Source organism: Impatiens glandulifera, chromosome 9 (assembly GCF_907164915.1).
Source record: "Impatiens glandulifera chromosome 9, dImpGla2.1, whole genome shotgun sequence".
NCBI classification, from domain to species: domain Eukaryota; kingdom Viridiplantae; phylum Streptophyta; class Magnoliopsida; order Ericales; family Balsaminaceae; genus Impatiens; species Impatiens glandulifera.
Genome location: NC_061870.1, coordinates 38,270,427 through 38,291,242, shown reverse-complemented (window position 1 = coordinate 38,291,242; position 20,816 = coordinate 38,270,427). Strand labels below are relative to the sequence as shown.

The window sequence follows — 20,816 nt, the reverse complement described above, 5'->3', positions numbered from 1 at the left end:
GACCGGATCCAATTCCTTGCTTGTCCCATTTCAATCTAATATTTGTTTCTTGCAGATACGGACATTTGTTTGTTGTTTGCCTCCTGAACTTGATGATGATGACGATGGTGGTAGGCCCTTCTTCCAATCTGCTTTCAGACAATCATCTAGACCCTCAAAGAGTTTCTCTCTCCGGGTCTAAATCCCTCTTCCCCATAATTCTAGACCATCCCCCTCTCTCTCTCTCTCTCTCTCTCTTCTTCTATTTCATCCTCAGCCTTCATCTTCATCATCATTCATCATCATCGAAGGGAAATAACAGTAGTAGGGTCTTCTTCCTCCTCCCAGTTGTTACTTTATAACCAACCAGCCAAGCCAAGCCAAGCAGAAGATGAATTCTTTATTCCTTTCCTGCGGAACCTCAGTAAACCCATTTGTTCAGAAGCCGCCACATGCTTACCCATGGAGACCTTTCCTTTGTTCTAACCGGCAAGAACCTAAAAACCCCATTGGCAATCCCTCCTCAAGAGCCAGACGAACTAATTTTATAAAACCAATTAAGGAACAACAACCACTTCATCATATTCCTCCTCCCACCACCACCACCACCAGCACCAATATTATGAAAAACAGGGTTTACGAGGAAAAAACAGGTCACTGGGAGCAAATGAGGGTTTTGTGTGGACTTGGGTACTGTGTACAAGGTTTCAGAGGCTTCCCTTGGCTGGTTCTCAACTTCCACATGTCCCATAATCTTCATATGCCCCCTTCTACATTACAGCTTGTTCAGAACTTGGGTAACCTTCCCATGGTGGCTAAGCCTCTTTATGGTGTATTATCTGATGCTGTCAACATTGGTGGAGTAGGTCATCGAATACCCTATATTCTAATTGGAGGTTCGTTTCGTTTCTTTTATTCATTTATCAAACTCATCAGTTTTCTTATCCAGTTTGGTTAGTTAGATAATTCGTTTCTCTATTCAGTTGTTCTGCAGATACTAGCTTGGGCGCCATTAACATTCATCCCAGTTGCGCATGAAGCTCTTCCTGGTCTTATCGCGTGCGTACTTCTGAGTAACGTCGGGGCATCCATTACAGAAGTTGCAAATGATGCACTCGTTGCAGAATATGGCCATAAGCATAAACTAACCGCTCTCCAATCTTATGCATTCATGGCTTCTGCTGCAGGAGGGCTTCTGGGGAACTTGTTGGGCGGATATTTCTTGCAGAAAACTCAACGGTCGAATAATTTATTTCTAGTTTTCTCTTCATTACTTTGTGCACAAGTTTTAGTTACTTTGACAACCAGAGAGCAATCTCTTGGTCTTTCTGATCCTTCAAGAAAGGAACGGAGAGGGTCCTCTTCATTGTTGGAAATTATCAAGGGTCAGTATGGGAACCTCACTCGAGCGGTTAGGGAGGAGAAAGTATCACGGCCTCTAACTTGGGTTGTTGCTTCGATTGGTTTGGTGCCAATCTTCTCCGGTTCTATCTTCTGCTACCAAACTCAGTTCTTAAATCTCGATCCTTCGGTTATTGGGCTATCGAAAGTCACTGGTCAGTTGATGCTTCTGTCTGTGACTTTTCTGTACGAGAGATTTTGGAGAAGCATCCCAACAAGGAAACTAGTTTGCATGGTGCAAGCTCTTTACGCGTTTTCTCTTCTACTTGACTTTATCCTGGTAAAGCAGATAAATGTTAAACTAGGGATTCCAAATAAAGTCTTTGTGCTTTGTTTTTCTGGATTAGCAGAAACCATTGCCCAATTTAAACTTCTTCCCTTTTTTGTGCTATTCGCACGTTTAGCCCCACAAGGCTGTGAGGGTTCTCTTACGTCATTTTTGGCATCAGCATTGTGTTTCTCGTCTATTTTTAGTGGGGTTTTGGGTGTTGGATTGGCGTCTTTACTTGGAATAACATCGGGTGATTATTCAATGCTTCCAATTGGGATTGTTATTCAATCCATTGCAGCCTTAATACCTCTAAGATGGATTCATCAGCTCCCCCTGTCACCTCCCGTGAATGAGACAGAGGCTTCAGGAAGGAAAAGTGTAAGAACGAGAAGAAATTGGAGGAAGGTGAAAAGAATGGTTGTTGGCTCTATTTATACCCCCAAACAAGAAAGAGAATCCAAGGCCAGGTAGTAAAGGAATCATCTTTTGAACTAGTTACAAAAGAAGGAGGCCTTCTTTCAAGTGAACCATTTTACATGTCAAACTGAAGGCAGAGGGAAGTGTGAGACTGAGACATGTTCGCTAGCGCTTGAATTTTGTCATGTCAAAATATGTAATTTTATCTGTGAACAGAGAACCAATAGTGGGTAGAGTGCTATGAGGATATGGTTTCGGTAATGTACACAAGGCATAAAGAGTGAAGCCGAGGGATGGTTTTCTGCAAATAAATTTTGGAAGGAGCAATTATCTAATTCAGCAGCTTAAATTATAAATTATTCCAAAAGGTATATTCTTCAAGATGAAAGTTGATCTATGACTCGAAAAAGCTATTCAAATGTGATATATTTCTAATTATTTTAATTAATACTTGTATGCTTGGCTGATGCAAGATATACCAGAACCTTCTTGAAACAATAATAGTAGTATTACATCAGATAATCGACTTCCTGACCATCTGATATATATTGGCAAACATTCTTGAGTTGGAATCTTCTTGTTCTAGTTAAATATTAGATCAAAAAGTAAGAGAGGATTCGAAAGGAGTATCCAGGCCAGCGACAACAGCTTTGTCGCACCCTAAGGTTGTGTTCTGATTGGCAAGAATATCGTTCAGCTCCCACAAGCCATCCCACAAGATGCCTTCACCACTTGGCTCGGGTACTGTTACTGCTTCTGTGTAATAGCCATTGAAGATGTTGTTTTCCTGTTGGCCATGTTCCTGGAAAACCGTGTTGTTCTGGTAAGTGGCGGTGGTTGTGTCTTGCTTATTGGGTACATATGCCAATCTGTTATCATTTTCGTCGAGAAGGAACAACATCATCCTCTTAATGTTCATTTGATTGGCTAGTTGTTGTTGCTGAAACTGTTGCTGCTGCTGAAATTGTTGCTTCTTTAGGAGTCGTGCTCTCACCTTGTCAATGTTACTTGCGGAGGATGCCTTTGGCTTCTTCTTGAAATGCGTCCTCCAATAGTTCTTGATCTCGTTATCAGTTCTACCAGGCAAACTTCTTGCTATTGTGGACCATCTGTAAAATGGGAATTATAGTGTGTTTTGAGTAATATAAAATATTTCCCAATAATCAAAACTTGTTTTTATTTATTTGGTTTTTTTTTTTTTTGTTACCTGTTTCCCCACCTAGCATGTAGCTCCAAGATTATGGTTTCTTCTTGTGGGGTGATTTGTCCTCTCTTAAGGTCTGGCCTCAAGTAATTCACCCACCTCAACCTGCAACTCTTCCCATTCCTTTTCAATCCTGTTCTTGCAAAGATGATGAAGAGATGTTATAATAATATAAAATCAATCTTGGATTAAAGAATGGGTAGTTTTAAAATTTGGATTTTACCTGCAAGCTTGCAAACAGAGTTCCATCTTCCTTCACCATGCAGATTGACATATTGAATGAGGAGGCCATCTTCTTCAGCAGTCCAAGGGCCCTTTCTCCACCCTCCTTCTTCCATCACTCCCCACCTAAAATGTTTATCTTCTTCCATTTCCTCCTAAAGACAAGACACTTTTTTTTTCTTTCTTTTTTCTAGTTTGTCCTCAAATTTCCTTGACACACTCAAAGAGAATGATACCCTCTCCATATTTATAATCTACATGAAGATGTCATTGTCAAAATAATGGTTTGTGTCATCAAACCGCATATAGGGCTCGTTTGATCATGAAATAAGTTGGATTTTGTTGCTGCTAAAAACTTCCAATAAAGTGTTGGCCGTATTTTCATATAGTATATAATAATAGTGGGTGGTTCATTTTTTAAACTTGAAAGCCACTAGAGGACCAATGGGTCTTAACCAAGTGTTTCCTTTTTTCTGATTACTTGTTATTGTGATGGAAATGAGATAATCACAATCCTTAATACTAATTTATTAAGCTTTATTAATGCCATTTTGGGGCATTAAAGAAGTTAAATATATGTTTTAAGGTTGAAAGGGGGACAGGTGGCTTCTTCTTCTTTTTCCTGTAGCAAAATAAGGAATGGATTAGTGATATTATCAAAAAGTAACCATGTGAGATAATTATCTCTCTAATGACGGACTAATCCCTGCTGTTATCTCACCTTGTATATTTTTTATTTTATTTTTATTTTTTGCGCTGTCACCCTCAAAAAGATTGGGATAAGAACCTTCGAGATTATAGAGGATATTAAACATTAATTAATAACTATATTTAATTAGTATTACCATTTTTTTCTAGAAGTTTTTTCTAGCTAGCTAGTTAGCCTATCCCTTTTTCTAATATATTTTGAATACAAATAAAATAAAATTACAATAATCTTTTTTTGATATATTTCAAATAATGAAGCAATTATAACTTGGTTGGTAAAAAGGTTAACATTAGTCATAAATTTATTTTTATCTAATTTAACCTACATCAATTAATTCACTTAATAGATATAAATTAATTTTTTTTATTTATAAATGATTGAATTCTTATAGATAATAAATTTAAAATAAAATTTGACATATTGAATTGACTTTAACTTATTAGGTTTATTAATTATATTTTTTTTTTTGGATTGGCCTATAAAGTCTAATCTAGCCATGAGTTTGTTGGATTTACTATAGTATTATCGACATTAATCCAAATAAAAAATAAAATATAGCAAACCATATTTATTTAAAACAGAGAAATTGAAATTATATTTTTTGAAGTTAAGAGTTTGATCCATTTTTATTTACTTTTTACTATAAGGTTGATCTTATATTCTTTTCTTCGATGAACAGTGAACAGGAATAAAGTAATGTAAACCAGGCTTAGATAACTAGGGTTTGTGTTTGGGCTAAAAGAAAATAAGAACTCAAAAGTATAAACTTTTGTAACATGCATGCCTTTTCAAGCTCATGTTGTAACCAAATTTGGACTTAAGAATAACTAGGATTATGCCTCGTATTTGGTACAAATAATAAGAGCTCAAAATTATAAATTATTATAACTATAATTATCAACAAATTACTTACTAAACGTGTTACAGTTATTAAAAAAATCAGTAGGAATAAATCTGATCAAGATGTTAAATACCAAAATATTAAACTAACTCAAATATAAACAATTGAAAGAAACGAGACCAACGAAATAAATAAAAAGATCATTTTCCAATAATTTTTATTTATCAAATTGAACCAAAAAAATCTGATACATATTAAAAAATGATGTATAAATAATCAATTTTGTCCCAAACAAAATAAAAACATTTTAAATTTGATTATTTTTTTATTATAATTATTTAACCAAACACAGTTTTTTTTTTAAGATACTATAAAATGCAAAGATCCCATAACCGTGTTGAATAAAAGTCTCCACATAAATTGTGTTTGATTGATTAGATTAATTAAGATAATTATAAATGCCAAGTCTAAGATATTTATGAGGCAGGTAAAAAGCAACAAAACCACATACATGAATCAATTATGAGATTATATATGTAGTACAAATTATTATACTTATTTATTTAAGATATATCAATTAATGGAAATCAAACTCATATTTGGATATTGATTTGACTAAGCTGTCGCTTTAGTTGAAAAGGATACAACAGTAGCTTGTTTTTATCTTGAGTTATTTAAAGAAAGAAAAAAAAAATCTGAATTTAAGAACCAATGAATTATTGAGTTAAATCACTAAAATGTTTTTTATATAATAAAAATATTTTAATTTTTTTTATCATAAATTAATTGTTTTTAAAATACATGATATGATAAGAATTTTTTTAAAAATATATCAAACTAGCTCCTTCGTAATTACTAATATTATGGAATTACTTAAAAAACCATGCATGGTTAAGGGAGGTCTTATTAGATTTTTTTAATTTAATAATGTAGCACAATATTCATTTATTAGTACTAAACTAATACTTATGAGATAAGCGAAGACATAAATAAATAAATAAAATTGAATCAAACAATATAAAGTTTGTTCCAAAGAGTTGAATTCTCATTGTTATGGGAGTTTAAAAGACCACTAAAATACTAAGAAAAAATTATTTCTAAAACACTACTTATAAAAATAAACATATTAAAATTTAAATAGAGAATTCTTATTATAAAAGAGACTAAAATTGAGAATATTTAATTTAAAATAAAAAAAATTACAGAAAAATGTGTAGTCATATTATTATAACATTTTTATTCATGCAACTTTTTGTTTATTTTTTCATATTATTTTGGATGTAAAAAATCATTATATATGATTTTTTGGAAAGCTATCAAACTCAATAATTTGTTTAAAAGAGAATTAAAAAAATATATATATATATATAGTTCTTTTAGAAAAAAAATAATGAATCAAAAATATTAATATATTTAAAATGAAAAACAATAATATTTCATTAATTCATATAATTACATCTGCAAATTTATGTTGAAATTGCATTGGGCATAAGTCAAGCCTGAAGATAATATTTGTAATGAGTTCTATTCTCGACAAATTTCTTTTTTTTTCCAGAAAAATCATATAATCTTTCTAAATTTTCCCTTTTTTTTTAATTACGTTCTATTTATTTTGTTTCATCCCTATAATATATATATTTAAAAAATACAATAGTTATAGTGAAATCGTTAATACAAGCTGTTTGAAATTAATAAATAGATCACAATTATTAATTAGACAGACATAATTTTGGGAACTAATTAATAAAATGGTTTAGTACTTTAATTTACGGACATACGTATGAGATTAATTAGTGCATGATTAATTAAAAAAAATATAATATATATTTATATATATACTTTAATCTTTGACCTCATTTGACATAACATGCCTAACAACATCGTTTTGACCAGGTCAACCACTACTAGTTAATTGATTGTAATTAATTAATTAATTAATTAGCCAGCCTAATTCAGCGTCTAAACAGTACTAAAGCAACTTAAAAAATAATACCAACGTCATCCACCTATAATTATAATTACCTATTTTTCTCTTAATTTATCTCTTTGATATCTTATAAATATGACTTACATTTAAAATTATCAATCCATTTCTTTAGATTTCAAATAAATTTAAAATTAACCATTTACCTATTAAGAGAATCAGTCATCAAATATTAAAAATCAAATATAACAATCAATTATTAACTAAATATTAAATAATCTCAAACTTTAATAATTAATCATAGAGAAATGAAGAATGTCAGATTAAAGAAGTTGTAAAGATTTAAAGTTTTATATTTGTAATCACAAATTGTTGATTCAATATTCAACCATATATACTTTCTTTCTTTTTTCTTTCTAAAAAATTCAATTAGGATTGTAAATTTTAATTACTCTATTTTACTATAGAACCAAAAAGAAGAGACTTGAAAACAATTGGGATGAACTTCAAAAGAGTAAAGAGAAATTAGGGATAAATTAAATGAATAATTTGAGTTTTACTTATTTTTTTAATTAAATAAAAAATATTAAATTAAATTAATAAATATTTAGGATAAATGTTACATTTTTATTGGTTAAATAATAATTGTTTTATTTTTCGGATGGGCTGAAATCCCATCTTAGCCCTTCATATATCCGTCACAGTGTTTCTAATCAATCAAAGTAAATCGACAAAAATAATAAAATAATTATAACAATAATTATGAAAAAAAAAAAGTTTTTTTTTTATGAAATTGGAAGACTTACAACTATACTGGGTTAAAGCTACAACTTATAATTTGTAAATTATAACGTATGGACCTTCGAAGAATAAAAGATTCTGGATTTTCTGGAGTATCAAAACAAGAAACAAAATACTGGGCTTCAGTCTAATGGGTTTTGGGTTTTTATAATTAACCAAACAATAATTTAATTCAAACTTTAAATATAGTAATGTTGCGATTATATATATATATAAAATAATTTAAAATAATAATTTTTAAAATTTTGTTTTATTTGAAAAATAGAATACAAAAATAAAATTTTATTGTTTTTGTTGACCATTATATTTAATTTAATATTTAAAAGGCTTTCATTTTTTAGTTACTTATGGTCACATTTATTTAGATAAAGAAATTTTATTTATATATTTTTTTACTCTTCTGTTTTTGTTTATAAAAAAAAAATGTTTAAAATTATTATTAGGTTTGTATACTTAATTTAAACGATCATTTTAAAATTAATTTACAAACCTTTTAAACCATTAAACACCAAGTTAAAATTACCTCCAAATTCATTTCTAATTAAATTCCAATTTTAATTCAATCTTAAGAGATGTATGATTGAAAGCGATAAAAGATTAAAAAAGTTCTCTGACAAATTTCAGTAAAATTGTATTATTCTTAGACAAATATAAAAGTATAGAGTTACAGATAAAGACGAAAATATATATTACTAGGAAATAAAATTATATAAAAAGTAATAACTTAGAAGAGAGAGAAAAAAATGTAAAGAGAGAAAATAATATTTATTTAGAAATTATTTTATATTTAGGGATCCGGGAGTTAATTTTGTTTGTTTGAACAAACTTTTAAAACTATGTATATTTAAAGGGAATTCAATATATTTATATTTTAAAAGTTTATTTCAAATTTCGCACGAAGTTTAATAGATGATATATTTATTAGTCTTTTTTAAAAAGTATGTTAATATATATATATATATATATATATATATATATATATATATATATATATATATATTCTTGTTTCCTTTCACAAAAAGATTTCAATTGTATATAAAATTAACCTTATAAATTTGAAATCATAATAATAATTGAATTAATATAAGAATTTAGCAGACTCATTATTAATCTATTATAACTAATATTGAAAAAAAAACAAAAAAGCTTCATAATCTGATCAAATACTGATATTATTTCATTTTCTTACATAAAGCCAAATATTAGCTGTTAATCCATCAATGTATAATTGGACAGTTTAGGGCAGATCATGGTGAGGTAACACGTGTCATTTATCTATGCATGCATGCTTCCGAGACAGTAAAGCGCGCAGGCGAATGGTTAATTAGCTATTACTTATATAGTAAACAGTAAAAAGTAAAACACCATATATAAAACCTGATCAGCCAATGTAATTTCAAGCAGCTGTAAATTTCACATCTTGAATATATAAATGTATCATCGATTAATGTTACCACTTTTCTGAATCATGCTGCTTTAACGACCACCTTTATTTGGTCAACATCAAATTTCAAATTATGCCCCTCAACATGTTCTTCCTTAATTTGATCTTCATTTATTATCCTTGTGCTAGTCATTTAGTTACTTATTCATACAATTTAGTATATTTCATACATGTGCGGGTATTAATATATTTATATGCATATTTAAAATTAAGTTATTTTTTTAATATTTTGATTAATTTTCTATATATAATATATTTTAAATTAAATCTATTTTTTTTTGTTAGCCTTGTTCGTATTGCCATCCTAATGTGTTTGTTTTTTATTTTTAACATTGTCATGTCATAAATGTGTTGTCTTTTTTTATTTTATTTATAAATTCGAAGTTGATAGAGTCAATAGTTAGGTGCACAATATTACCTATAAATATATATATATATAATAAATAAAAACATATTAATAAATACATAATTTAAATCAAATGTAATTTTGGTGTAGTCTTCTTGTTTGTAGCGCTGGGTTGAACGGTCGTAATGTCATAAATTCATCCTTTTTTTGTTTTTATCTTCTTGTTTGTAACCATTGTGTTGAACTGTCGTAATGTCATAAATGCGTCCTTTATTGTTCCTATAATCGAGGTTGACAGAGTTACTCATATGAATATGACAACTGTATTAATATATTTTTAAATATATATTCAAATTAAGTTTTTATTATAATTTGATTATTTTTTATATATAAAATATATTCATAAGCAAATAATTTAAATCAAATGTGATTTCAGTTGTTAGCGTTAATACGTAGTGTGGTCATCCTAACGTTATGTTGTACCGTCGTAGTATCACAAATGTGTCGTTCTTTGTTCTACCATCGAAGTTGACACTAGTAGCTAATAATGCATGCATGTAAGTATGTTTAAAATTATTTTATATATCTATTTTGATCGATTTCCTATATATATAATATATTAATAAATACATATTTTCAATCAAATGTGATTTTGGTGTTAGCAATAATGTCTTCTTGCTCTTAACGTTGTGGTGTCGTAATGTCATAGATGTGTCGTTTCCTATTCTTAAAATCGAGATCGACACAAATCGTAGGTGCGCGATTTTATATATACTTATAAGTATATTTCATTTTTTTATAAATATATTGATCCATCTTTTTATATATAATATATATTCATGAATACATATATATTTTTTTAAATTAGATGTGATTTTGGTGTTAGCGATAATAGTGACGTCATTATAATGTGTGTTATTGCTCTTCACGTTTGTATATATTGTCGGCAAGTCGTAAATGTGTCGTTTTAACACGAGTCACTAAGTAAGTGCACGTTTTATCTGTCATATTACTATCCACGACAACACTATCAATATGTCGAATTACTAAAGAGATGATGCGTCGGTCCTAGTTTATACACTTGGGGCCAACACAAGTCACTAATTAAGGTGGTGACTGGTAAGCGATATTATAGGTTAGAATGGAGTTACATAAGACAATGATTAATGATTAAGTAAATGTTTTTATTTATAATAGTACTAAAACAAATATATATTATCTTTTTTGTTTTAATATTGAAATTGGTTAAATTTAAAGAAAAAATGTCATGCGAAATAAATTGAAATTGTTTTAATATTTAATAATAATAATAATAAATTATTTATGAAACATATTTTCTTTTATGAAAAAATATATTTATTAAAATTTCAAATATAAAAAATAAAATTATGATACAAAATTATATAAAAATTTAGATCAATATTATAAAATAAATTTATAATAAATAAAATAAATTTATATAAATTATAATTGAAAAATAATTTATATATTAAATAATGAACTTAAACCAAAAGTGTATTATTTAAAATTTTAATTTTAAACATTTTTAATAATATTAAAAAAATAACAAGTAAATCTAGAAACTTGTAAAATAAAATTTATACATAAAATAAATATAATCAAATATATTCTTATAATTAAATGCTTCTTTTTTAGACCTTTTCAATTAAAGTTTTAAAATGTTTTATTTTTCTTTAAAATAGTTATTATTTATTAAAAAACTTATAATTGTTAATGTTTTAAAAATTATATATATAAATGTTAATGAATGTATATACTATTAAATATATAATATAAGATATTAAAATTAATAAAAAAAACTTTAAATAAATTAAGATCAAACAGAAATATATATGTATTCTAATGAACTAAATATTAACTATGTAAAAGATTGTGTTAGGAATAAACCCAATTCAATTAACACATAATATAATCTCAAAATTTGTAATAAAAAAATCACTTTCTCATAAAACATTATATACTATTTTTATAAATACATTTTACAATTAAAATATTATCTTTCTTCACTTTTTAACCCATATAACAAATGTTGATTTTATATTTTAAAATGTTATATTTAAACAATCTATAATAGTTGTTATTTATTTAAAACTTGTAATATTTAATATTTTGAAAAAATGTAAGGAATGTATACAATATTATTTATTAAATATTATTATAAGTATTAAGTTACCAAAAAGAACCAAGCTCCTAATCTAATCTACAAGTTTGTAAAAAAATTATTATTTAAATATATTCAATCATGTATGCAATTTTATATAATTTTTTTATAAATATATTTTAAAATTAAAAATAGTTTATAATAATTATTATTTATTAAAATATTGTAATAGTTAATATTTTAAAATAAGTATGTTTAAATTTATAATGAATGTATATAAGATTATATGTAATATTAATTATTACAAGTATTAAAATAAATAAATTATTTAAATAAATGAAGTGTATCAACACTTAACAATTTTATTCAAATCAACTAAATAATAACTCTTGAAAAATCATTTGAGAAAAGAATAAGTTATCGAAAATAAGAGTAATTGAAATAGTGCATAATCTAATCTAAAAATAATTATTTAAATATTTCCCAAGTGTATGCACTTTTACATAAAGAATAATAAATATAAATTTTATAAATAAATTTTACAATTAAAAATAGGTTATAATAGTTATTCTTTACTAAAAATTATAATAGTTAATGTTTAAAAAAGAATACTTAAATTTGTAATGAATGTATAAATATTATTATAAGTATAAAAATAAATAAGTTATTTAAATCAACTTAATAATAAATTTATAAAAAAGTACAAGAAAAGAAGTTATAGGAGTTCGAGATAGTGTCTATAAACCTATGTAATAGTTATATTCAAATCAACTAAATATTACATATTTTAATTAAAAAAATATTTAATTCCACATCTATACATATTTATTTAGTTTAATTACATATTTATTTTGTTTGATGTAAATAAAATATTTAAATTAATTAAACCTATAAACATGTAATTGTGTTCAAATCAACTAAATGATAAATATGTAAAAAAGTCCGAGAAAATAATATGTTGCAGAAAACAAGATAAATTGATATAGGTTTTTTTAAAGACCAATTGAGATAGTGTATAATTTAATTTCCGTGTATCAATTAAGTCTAAGCAATAATTGTATTCAAATCAACTAATCAATAAAAAAAAAAAAAAAAAGACTAATTCAGAGTGCATAATCTAATATTAAAAAATTGAAAATTTCAAGTGTGTGCAAATTTATTTATTTTTATGTACATAAAATACTTAAATAAATTAAGACAATAAACATGTAATAGTTATATTCAAATCAACTAAAACTAAATAATAAATCTGTAAAAAAAATTGAGAAAATAATAAGTTGCTGAAAACAAGATCAATTGAGATAGTGCATAATTTAATCTAAAAAAATATTTAATTCCACTTGTATGCATATTTATTTTATTTTATGTAAATAAAATATTTAATCTATAAACATGTAATCATTGTATTCAAAACAAATGATCAATAATAAATCTGTAAAAAAGTCAGAAAAAATAATAAGTTGCAAAAAAATAAGACCTATTGAGATAGTGCATAATCTAATCTAAAAAAATATTTAATTCCATGTGTATGTATATTTATTTAGTTTTAGGTAAAAATGATATTTAATCTATAAACATGTAACAATTTTATTCAAATCAACTTATTAATAATAAATTAATAAAAAAAAGTCAGAAAAAATAATAAGTTACATAAAACAAGACCAATAAGATAGTGCATAATCTATATTTTTTTTTTTAAATATTTAATTCCACATGTATGCATATTTTTTTTTATATAAATAAAATATTTAATCAATAAATATGTAACTATTGTATTCAAATCAACTTATCTATAATAAATATGTAAAATAGTCAGAGAAAATAATAAGTTATAGAAAACAAGACTAATTGGAGAGTGCAAAATCTAATTAAAAAAATATTTAATTCCAAGTGTATGCATATTTATTTATTTTTATGTAAATAAAATATTTAAATCAATTAAGCCTATAAACATGTAACAGTTTTATTCAAATCAACTAAATAATAATTCGAATATAAAGTCTTAATTATTATACATATAAATATACATTTTGAATTATTTTTATTATTTAAATATTTTGATCAAATTTTTACATATAATATATATTAATAAATACTTATTTTAAATCAAATATGATTTTGGTGTTAGTGTTAGTAGTGTCGTCATAATATATAACTTGTTTTCTCTCTTTTCATATTGTGTTGTATTGTTGTTAATGTCATATATGTTCGTTATTTTTTTTTACCGTCTATGTTGACATGAATCATTAAATATGTCTGTGTTTAAATATCATATTTAAAAATGACACAATGTATAGAGGTGGTAATGTGTGCTTACTCGTTTTTTTTTCTATTACTTGAGGCTAAAACTAGTCACTAAGGAAGTGCAAATTTTTATATATTTTATATCACAACACTAGAGGTATTAAATAAGTTTACGGGTCTATCTCACCCAAAAAATAATAAATAAATATATATAATTAATTATGTTACAAAATGTAACATTAGTTACAACTCTATTTTTTTTTAATTAAATACACTAATTTTTATTTTATTCTTTTTTAAGTTAAAAGTTATTCATAATTTTTTGTTTTTTATATTGGATTCTGGATACATTCTGACTAAAACTTATATATTATTTCCTGTTTTTTTATTATATTGAAATTGTTTCAATATAAAAAAAATGTTCAAATTGTTTAATATATGTGACATAAATTAAAATTCTTTTTAATATTTAATAATAATGAATATTATTTATTAAACATATTATTTTATGAAAATATATATTTAATTAAATTTCAAATATAAAAATAAAATTATGATCCAAAATTATATAATTATTTAGATCAATATTATAAAATAATTTTAAAATAAATAAAAGAAATTTATATAAATTATAATTAAAAATAATTTAATATTATTAATTTAAACCATTTTTAATAATATTAAAAAAATAACAAGTAAGTTTAGAAACTTGTAAAAAAAATTATATAATTAATTTCAAAATAAATATAACCAAATACATTCTTCTAATTAAATGCTGCTTACAGTTTTAAAAAGTTTTATGTTCCCTTAAATTAGTTATATTAAAATAGTTATTATTTATTAAAACATTATTTAAAAAAATTAAAAGTCGTTAATGTTTTAAAAAATAATATATAAAAATATTAATGAATGTATATATTATTAAATAATAAAATAAATACATAAATTAAGGCTATCAAATCTAAAACCAATATAATCAAATAAACTAAATATTAACTCTATTTCTGTGTAGAGAATAATAAGTTACATTACGTGCAGAGAATAAGAGGCATAGATAAAAGTTAAAACCCAATTGAAGCATCAAATAATTAATTTCAGTATAATCTTTTTTATTTTTAGAGCATAATTAAAAAATTGATTTTATATTTTATAATAGTTAATATTTAAAAAAAATATATTTAAATTTATAATGAATATACATAACATCATATATATATATATATATATATATATATATATATATATATATATATATATATATATATATATATATATTAAATATTATTACAATAATAATAAATAAATTATATATATCAACTAGTAATAATTTTATTCAAATCAACTAATAATAACTCTATAAAAGTAAACTAGTTAAAGAAAAAAAGCTCAAATAAAATAATATAATTTATAATGTTCGATTTTGTAAAAACTTTTTGTGTATGCATTTTTACATAAAAATAAATAAATATTAATTTTATAAATACATTTTGCAATTAAAATGTTATCTTTCTTCATTTTTCTCACCCACATTTACAACATTTGTTTTACTTTTTAAAATGTTATAGTAAAATAATTTACAATATTTATTATTTAATAAAAATATATATTAGTTAATGTTAAAAAAATAATATATAAAAATGTTAATGAATGTATATAAGATTACATATAAAATTTCAAGTATTAAAATAAATATTTTTTTTTAAAATAAATAAACTGAATAGTAATAGTTTTTTCAAATAAACTTGTTTGGTTGGTAGAGTTTATTTAAATAATCAAACTAAACAAATTTAATCCAACATTATTTCTTTATTTTTCTTGAATCACTCAATTTATAATACAAAATACAAAATATTTTTTATTTTAAATTATTATAATATTTATTTTATCATTATATATTAATATTTTTTTTTTAAAAATTATTAAAAATATTATAACTCTTTAAAATTATTATCAATTATTTTTTTTTAAAATAACTTATGTTATAAAACAGTTATTTAAAAACCCAAAGAAAAATAGTTATTTAAGAAACCTAATATGAGGTCCTAACTCTGTAACAACTTATTAGTAGAAAACAAATTGAATCAAACAAGTTTTAATAATCTAATATGAAAGTTTGTCCAAAAAATTAAAAGCGTATAAATACATTTTACAATTAAAATATACCTTTTTAATTTTTATTATTTATTAAAAATGGTAGAATTTAATGTTTAAAAAATAATATTTCAATTACAATAGAGATAGTGCATAATTTCATCTAAACAAATATTTAATTTTATGTAAATAAAATATTTAAATCAATTAAACTTATAAACATGTAATAGTTATATATATTCAAATCAATTGAATAACAATAAAAAAAAATAATTCCATGCGTATGCATATTTATTTACGTTTATGTAAATAAAATATGTAAATTAATTAATCCTATAATCATGTAAACATATCTATCGAGATAGTGCATAATTTATTTTAAAAAATTATTTAATTCCACGTGTATGCACATTCATTTATTCTTTTTAAATAAAATATTTAAATCAATTAAACCTATAATCATGTAAACATATCAATAGAGAAAATGCATAATTTAATCTTAAAAATTATTTAACTCCACGTGTATGCATATTTATTTATTTTTTTAAAATAAAATATTTAAATTAATTAAACCTATAAATATGTAACAGTTGTATTCAAATCAACTGTATGACAAGTCTGTAAAAATGTCAGACAAAAGAATAAATTACAGAAAACCAGACCAATCAAAATTGTTCATAATCTAATAAAAAAATTATTTCATTCCATCTTATGAATATTTATTTAATTATATGTAAATAAAATATTTAAATCACTTAATCCTATAAAATGTAAATGTTCTATTCAAATAAACTAAATAATAAGTCTGTAAAAAAATCTGAGAAAATAATAAGTTACAAAAAAAAAAAAAAAACCAATTGAGACATTGCATGATCTAATCTAAAAATTTTTATTTAATTACAGTTGTATTTATATTTATTTATTTTTATGTAAATAAAATATTTAAATCAATTAAACCTATAAAATATAACATTTGTATTTAAATTTGAATAATAGGTATGTTAAAAAAGAATAAGTTACCTAAAATAAAATAAGATAATCAAAATAGTACATTATATTTTAATTTTTTTTATGTAAATATATTGCACGTGTATGCATTATCACATAAAAAAGAATTCATTTTATAAATACATTTTACAATTAAAATCTTATTTATTAATAAATTGTAGCTGTTAATGTTTAAAAAATAAATATCTAAATTTGTATATTATGAGTATTATTATTTTTCTAAATAAACTAATCGTATCAATAAGTACTAATTACTCTTTAGAGTGAATCAAACAAATAGGACGGAGAAAACAAAGTGAATGAAACAAATTTGTCTATTTAAGTATGTAATGTTGAACATGTATAGAGTACTTTTACATCCGGCGAGAAGTTCTTTGAGGAGGAGGAGAGGAACCTTTCTTTTCTTTTCTTTTCTTTCAGATTCCGGTTTTCACTTGTTGTAACATCATGTCTTCCCTAACTCCATTTCAAGACCTCAATCTCATTCCCACCGCTTCCTTTTCCTTTGGCGCCAGTAGTAGTAGCCACATAGCTCCAACCCTCACTGTACCCAAATTGGAACCTAAGATCGAGCCTTATGATGAATCACTTCCTCCTCAAACCCACCATTTTCTTCAGGAATCCGGGTCCGTCGTCACGCTGGTGCCGGTGCATTTTCCGGAGGAAAATCGCTTGCCAACTGCTTTCCCCAAGTGGCAGCGGCAGAAGTTGGAGAGAAGGTCTTCGGAACTAGTTCGGATCACAACTTCAGGAATTGAGGATGAGAGATACCATCGTGATAGGGTGAGGAAGACCAGAATGTTGTATAGCTCTTTGCGGAATTTGACAAGTTCAGATGTAGATAACCGGAAGCGTAATCGTAGTACTATAGATGCTGGGTCTTTCATGAGGGATAGTGGGTTATGGCTGAATCGTGACAAAAGAGTTGTGGGCTCCATTCCCGGTGTTGAGGTCGGTGACATCTTCTTCTACAGGATGGAACTATGTGTCCTGGGATTGCATGGCCAGACCCAGGCGGGACTGGATTATCTCCCGGCGAGCCTCAGTCCAAATGGTGAACCAGTTACAACAAGTATCATCTTCTGGGGAGGCTACGAAGGTGATGAAGATTCGGGTGACGTCATCATCTACACAGGCCTAGGTGGGAAAGGCGGTCGCCGTAAGCAACCTGCAGGTAACCAGGAACTTAAAGGTGGAATGCTTGGTCTCTGTAAAAGTATGCAATACGGAATTGAAATCAGGGTGATTCGGGGATTTAAGAATGAGAGAAGTCCAAACGGTAAGATATTTATATACGACGGTTTGTACGAGATCGAAAAGGAATGGCGGGGCGAGAGTAGATCAGATCCGTACGTGTTGAAGTACAAGCTCGTTAGAAAAAAAGGTCAACCTGAAATGGGTAGTACTTCTATAAGGGATCCTTTGTCTGCGAGACCAGCTCTTAGATATCAAAATTATCAAGATATTTCTGGTCTGAAGGAGAAAAGGCCAGTTCCTCTATTTAACGAAATAGACGGTGATACAGGACCAGCTTTTTATCACTACATCGCCCGAGCTTTATTTTCTCATGATGTTTATCATAGTGCTGGAGCGGCCGGTACTACTGGCTGTGGTTGTGTTGATGGCTGTAGGGATAATTGTGCCTGTGCTATGAAAAATGGAGGTGATTTTCCATACAATCATGAGCAACTTCTGGTGAAAGGAAAGCCTTTAATATTTGAATGCGGTCCTAGTTGTCCCTGTCCTCCAGATTGCAAAAATCGCTTATCTCAAAGAGGGTTGAGATACAAATTTGAAATTTTCAGGTCTAAGGAAACGGGCTGGGGTGTTAGGTCACCGGATCCGATTCAAGCCGGGTCTTTCATATGCGAATATGCTGGAATCGCTCTCACAAGGGAGCAAGCCCAGATATTATCAATGAATGGAGGACAAAATCTGATACATCCAGATCGGTTCCCCAAGAGATGGATGGAATGGGGCAATTTGTCGAGTATTATACCTGATTATGTCCACCCAAAACATCCATCTACACTGCCATTGAACTTTGTTCTTGATGTTTCAAGATCAAGAAATCTGGCTTCCTATATCAGGCGTAGTCCGATTCCCAATCTAATGGCACAGTTTGTGCTATATGACCACAACAACTCAAAATATCCACGCCTTATGTTGTTTGCATTGGAGAACATCCCTCCACTGAGAGAGCTAAGTCTTGATTATGGTGCGGCTCAGACACCAACAGCGACCCGGACCTCTTATGGTTAGGATCAATGAAGTTCTTATGTTTCTGTGTTTGTTCGTGTTTTGGTTGTATCTGGTGGTACTTTTGACCACTTCATTTGTTTTATTTGTCTTTTATTTATTTGCTATTGTTATTGTTATTGCTATTACATGTACTCTTAACAATTTGTTTGAGTTTTTAATCATTGTTATGACTCTTAAAATTTTGTGTAAAAATATTATATCTATTTGTTTGAATTTGGTAGAAGTATAAATCAATTACTAAATTACTATATAGAGCTATTTTAACTAATATTTTAGATGCTTATTAAGAGTGGTTATCATCTCCAATTTGTAGGTCTGGTCTGAAATGTGGTTGTATCCTTTTTTCTTATAAATTTATGACTAAGATAAATTTCTTCTTCTTTGGGTTTAAATGGAACAATCTTATGTATCATGTATTTTTTTTTTTGTATCTATCTATCTATCTACTTTGATATGGTGTGATCTTGATTTAATTACTTAGTTTATTTATACAACTGTTGATTATGAAGGCTTTCTTTCTAAATCAAATTAATATGGATACTCCATATTAGGTCAATCAGGAGAAACACTTATTCCTGAATTTTTATTATTAGTTTTTTTGGGGTATATTTTTGTTAAAAAAAAATCTATATTATGATATAAATATGAGTAAATTTAAATCTAACACCAAAAATAATAAGTAGTCTTAATATTACACACTCAAAACAGAATAGAGTTGAGATGGAAGATTAATTACTTATTATTTACTATTTTGTACCAAATAATAAAATTCTTTTTCAAACCATACAAAACTGATTTATTTATTTTTTATATAGGTCTGAATATGTGAATTTTTCTTCTTTTTCAATTTAGGAAGTAGTACTTTCTATAAGTAGAATTATTATCATGTTATCCAACTTCAATATAACTAATCTGTCTTAATTTAAAAATCATATACTCTCCCATAGGTTGTAATTATAAATATTTTAAAATTAAACTTTGTAAATATATATATAACTGAAAATGTATTTATATTTATAGATAAAGACATTCAAAATGTAGATGCATTAATTTAGGAATTTTATAATCTAAAAAGTAAATTAAATTTAATATATAATAATGAGAACATTTATCTCCTTGATTGTTAAAAGAAAACTATTTTTTAAGAGTCCGAGTTAATTTTGTTTGTTTGAAAAAAGTTTGAAAGCTATCTATATTTAAGGAGAATTCAATATATTTTTATTTTAAAATTTTATTTCAAAATTTTCCCACAGTTTAAGAGTTTATTATAAAGTATGTTAATATATTATTTTACTTTAATTAATATGTTTTTAATGATAGTGATTAATAGGTTAATTTATAAATTGACAGATCCATATGTTAACCTTTATATTAGCACACCTATGATCACCTATTCTTGTTTCCTTTCACACACAAAAGTTCAAATGCATTAAAGCTTGAGATTCGATTAATTAAGTTTCATTAAACATTATATATATTAAAATATTAATCTTATAAATTTGAAATCATAATAAATATAAGAATTTAGCA

The 20,816-nt window shown here is 25.9% G+C and overlaps 3 protein-coding genes across 3 annotated transcripts; 2 read left to right on the top strand and 1 right to left on the bottom strand.

Moving 5' to 3' along the window:
• The first annotated feature begins 28 nt into the window (after positions 1-28).
• LOC124915598 (probable folate-biopterin transporter 8, chloroplastic) lies at positions 29-3,449 on the top strand. The gene is made up of 2 exons (XM_047456354.1): positions 29-875; positions 963-3,449. Exons 1-2 carry the CDS (start codon positions 371-373, stop codon positions 2,120-2,122), a joined length of 1,665 nt encoding a protein of 554 aa, XP_047312310.1. The 5' UTR covers positions 29-370; the 3' UTR covers positions 2,123-3,449.
• On the bottom strand, positions 2,667-3,644 carry LOC124916445 (MYB-like transcription factor EOBII). Its single transcript, XM_047457160.1, has 3 exons — positions 3,496-3,644; positions 3,276-3,405; positions 2,667-3,177 (listed from the first exon to the last, which is right to left on the bottom strand). Exons 1-3 carry the CDS (start codon positions 3,641-3,643, stop codon positions 2,667-2,669), a joined length of 789 nt encoding a protein of 262 aa, XP_047313116.1. The 5' UTR covers position 3,644.
• A 13,827-nt stretch (positions 3,645-17,471) lies between these two features.
• On the top strand, positions 17,472-19,286 carry LOC124916444 (histone-lysine N-methyltransferase family member SUVH2-like). The gene has a single exon (XM_047457159.1). The coding sequence runs from the start codon at positions 17,472-17,474 to the stop codon at positions 19,284-19,286; it is 1,815 nt and encodes a 604-aa protein (XP_047313115.1).
• The last annotated feature ends 1,530 nt before the right edge of the window (positions 19,287-20,816 follow it).

Bases quoted from the DNA above. Each gene is read 5' to 3' on its own strand.
- LOC124915598 (XM_047456354.1), top strand. From the start codon at position 371: ATGAATTCTTTATTCCTTTCCTGCGGAACCTCAGTAAACCCATTTGTT. The intron at 876-962 runs GTTCGTTTCGTT...TTCTCTATTCAG, and splicing joins ACCCTATATTCTAATTGGAG to TTGTTCTGCAGATACTAGCT.
- LOC124916445 (XM_047457160.1), bottom strand. From the start codon at position 3,643: ATGGAAGAAGATAAACATTTTAGGTGGGGAGTGATGGAAGAAGGAGGG. The intron at 3,406-3,495 runs GTAAAATCCAAA...TTGCAAGAACAG, and splicing joins CTCTGTTTGCAAGCTTGCAG to GATTGAAAAGGAATGGGAAG. The intron at 3,178-3,275 runs GTAACAAAAAAA...CCCATTTTACAG, and splicing joins CATGCTAGGTGGGGAAACAG to ATGGTCCACAATAGCAAGAA.
- LOC124916444 (XM_047457159.1), top strand. From the start codon at position 17,472: ATGTCTTCCCTAACTCCATTTCAAGACCTCAATCTCATTCCCACCGCT.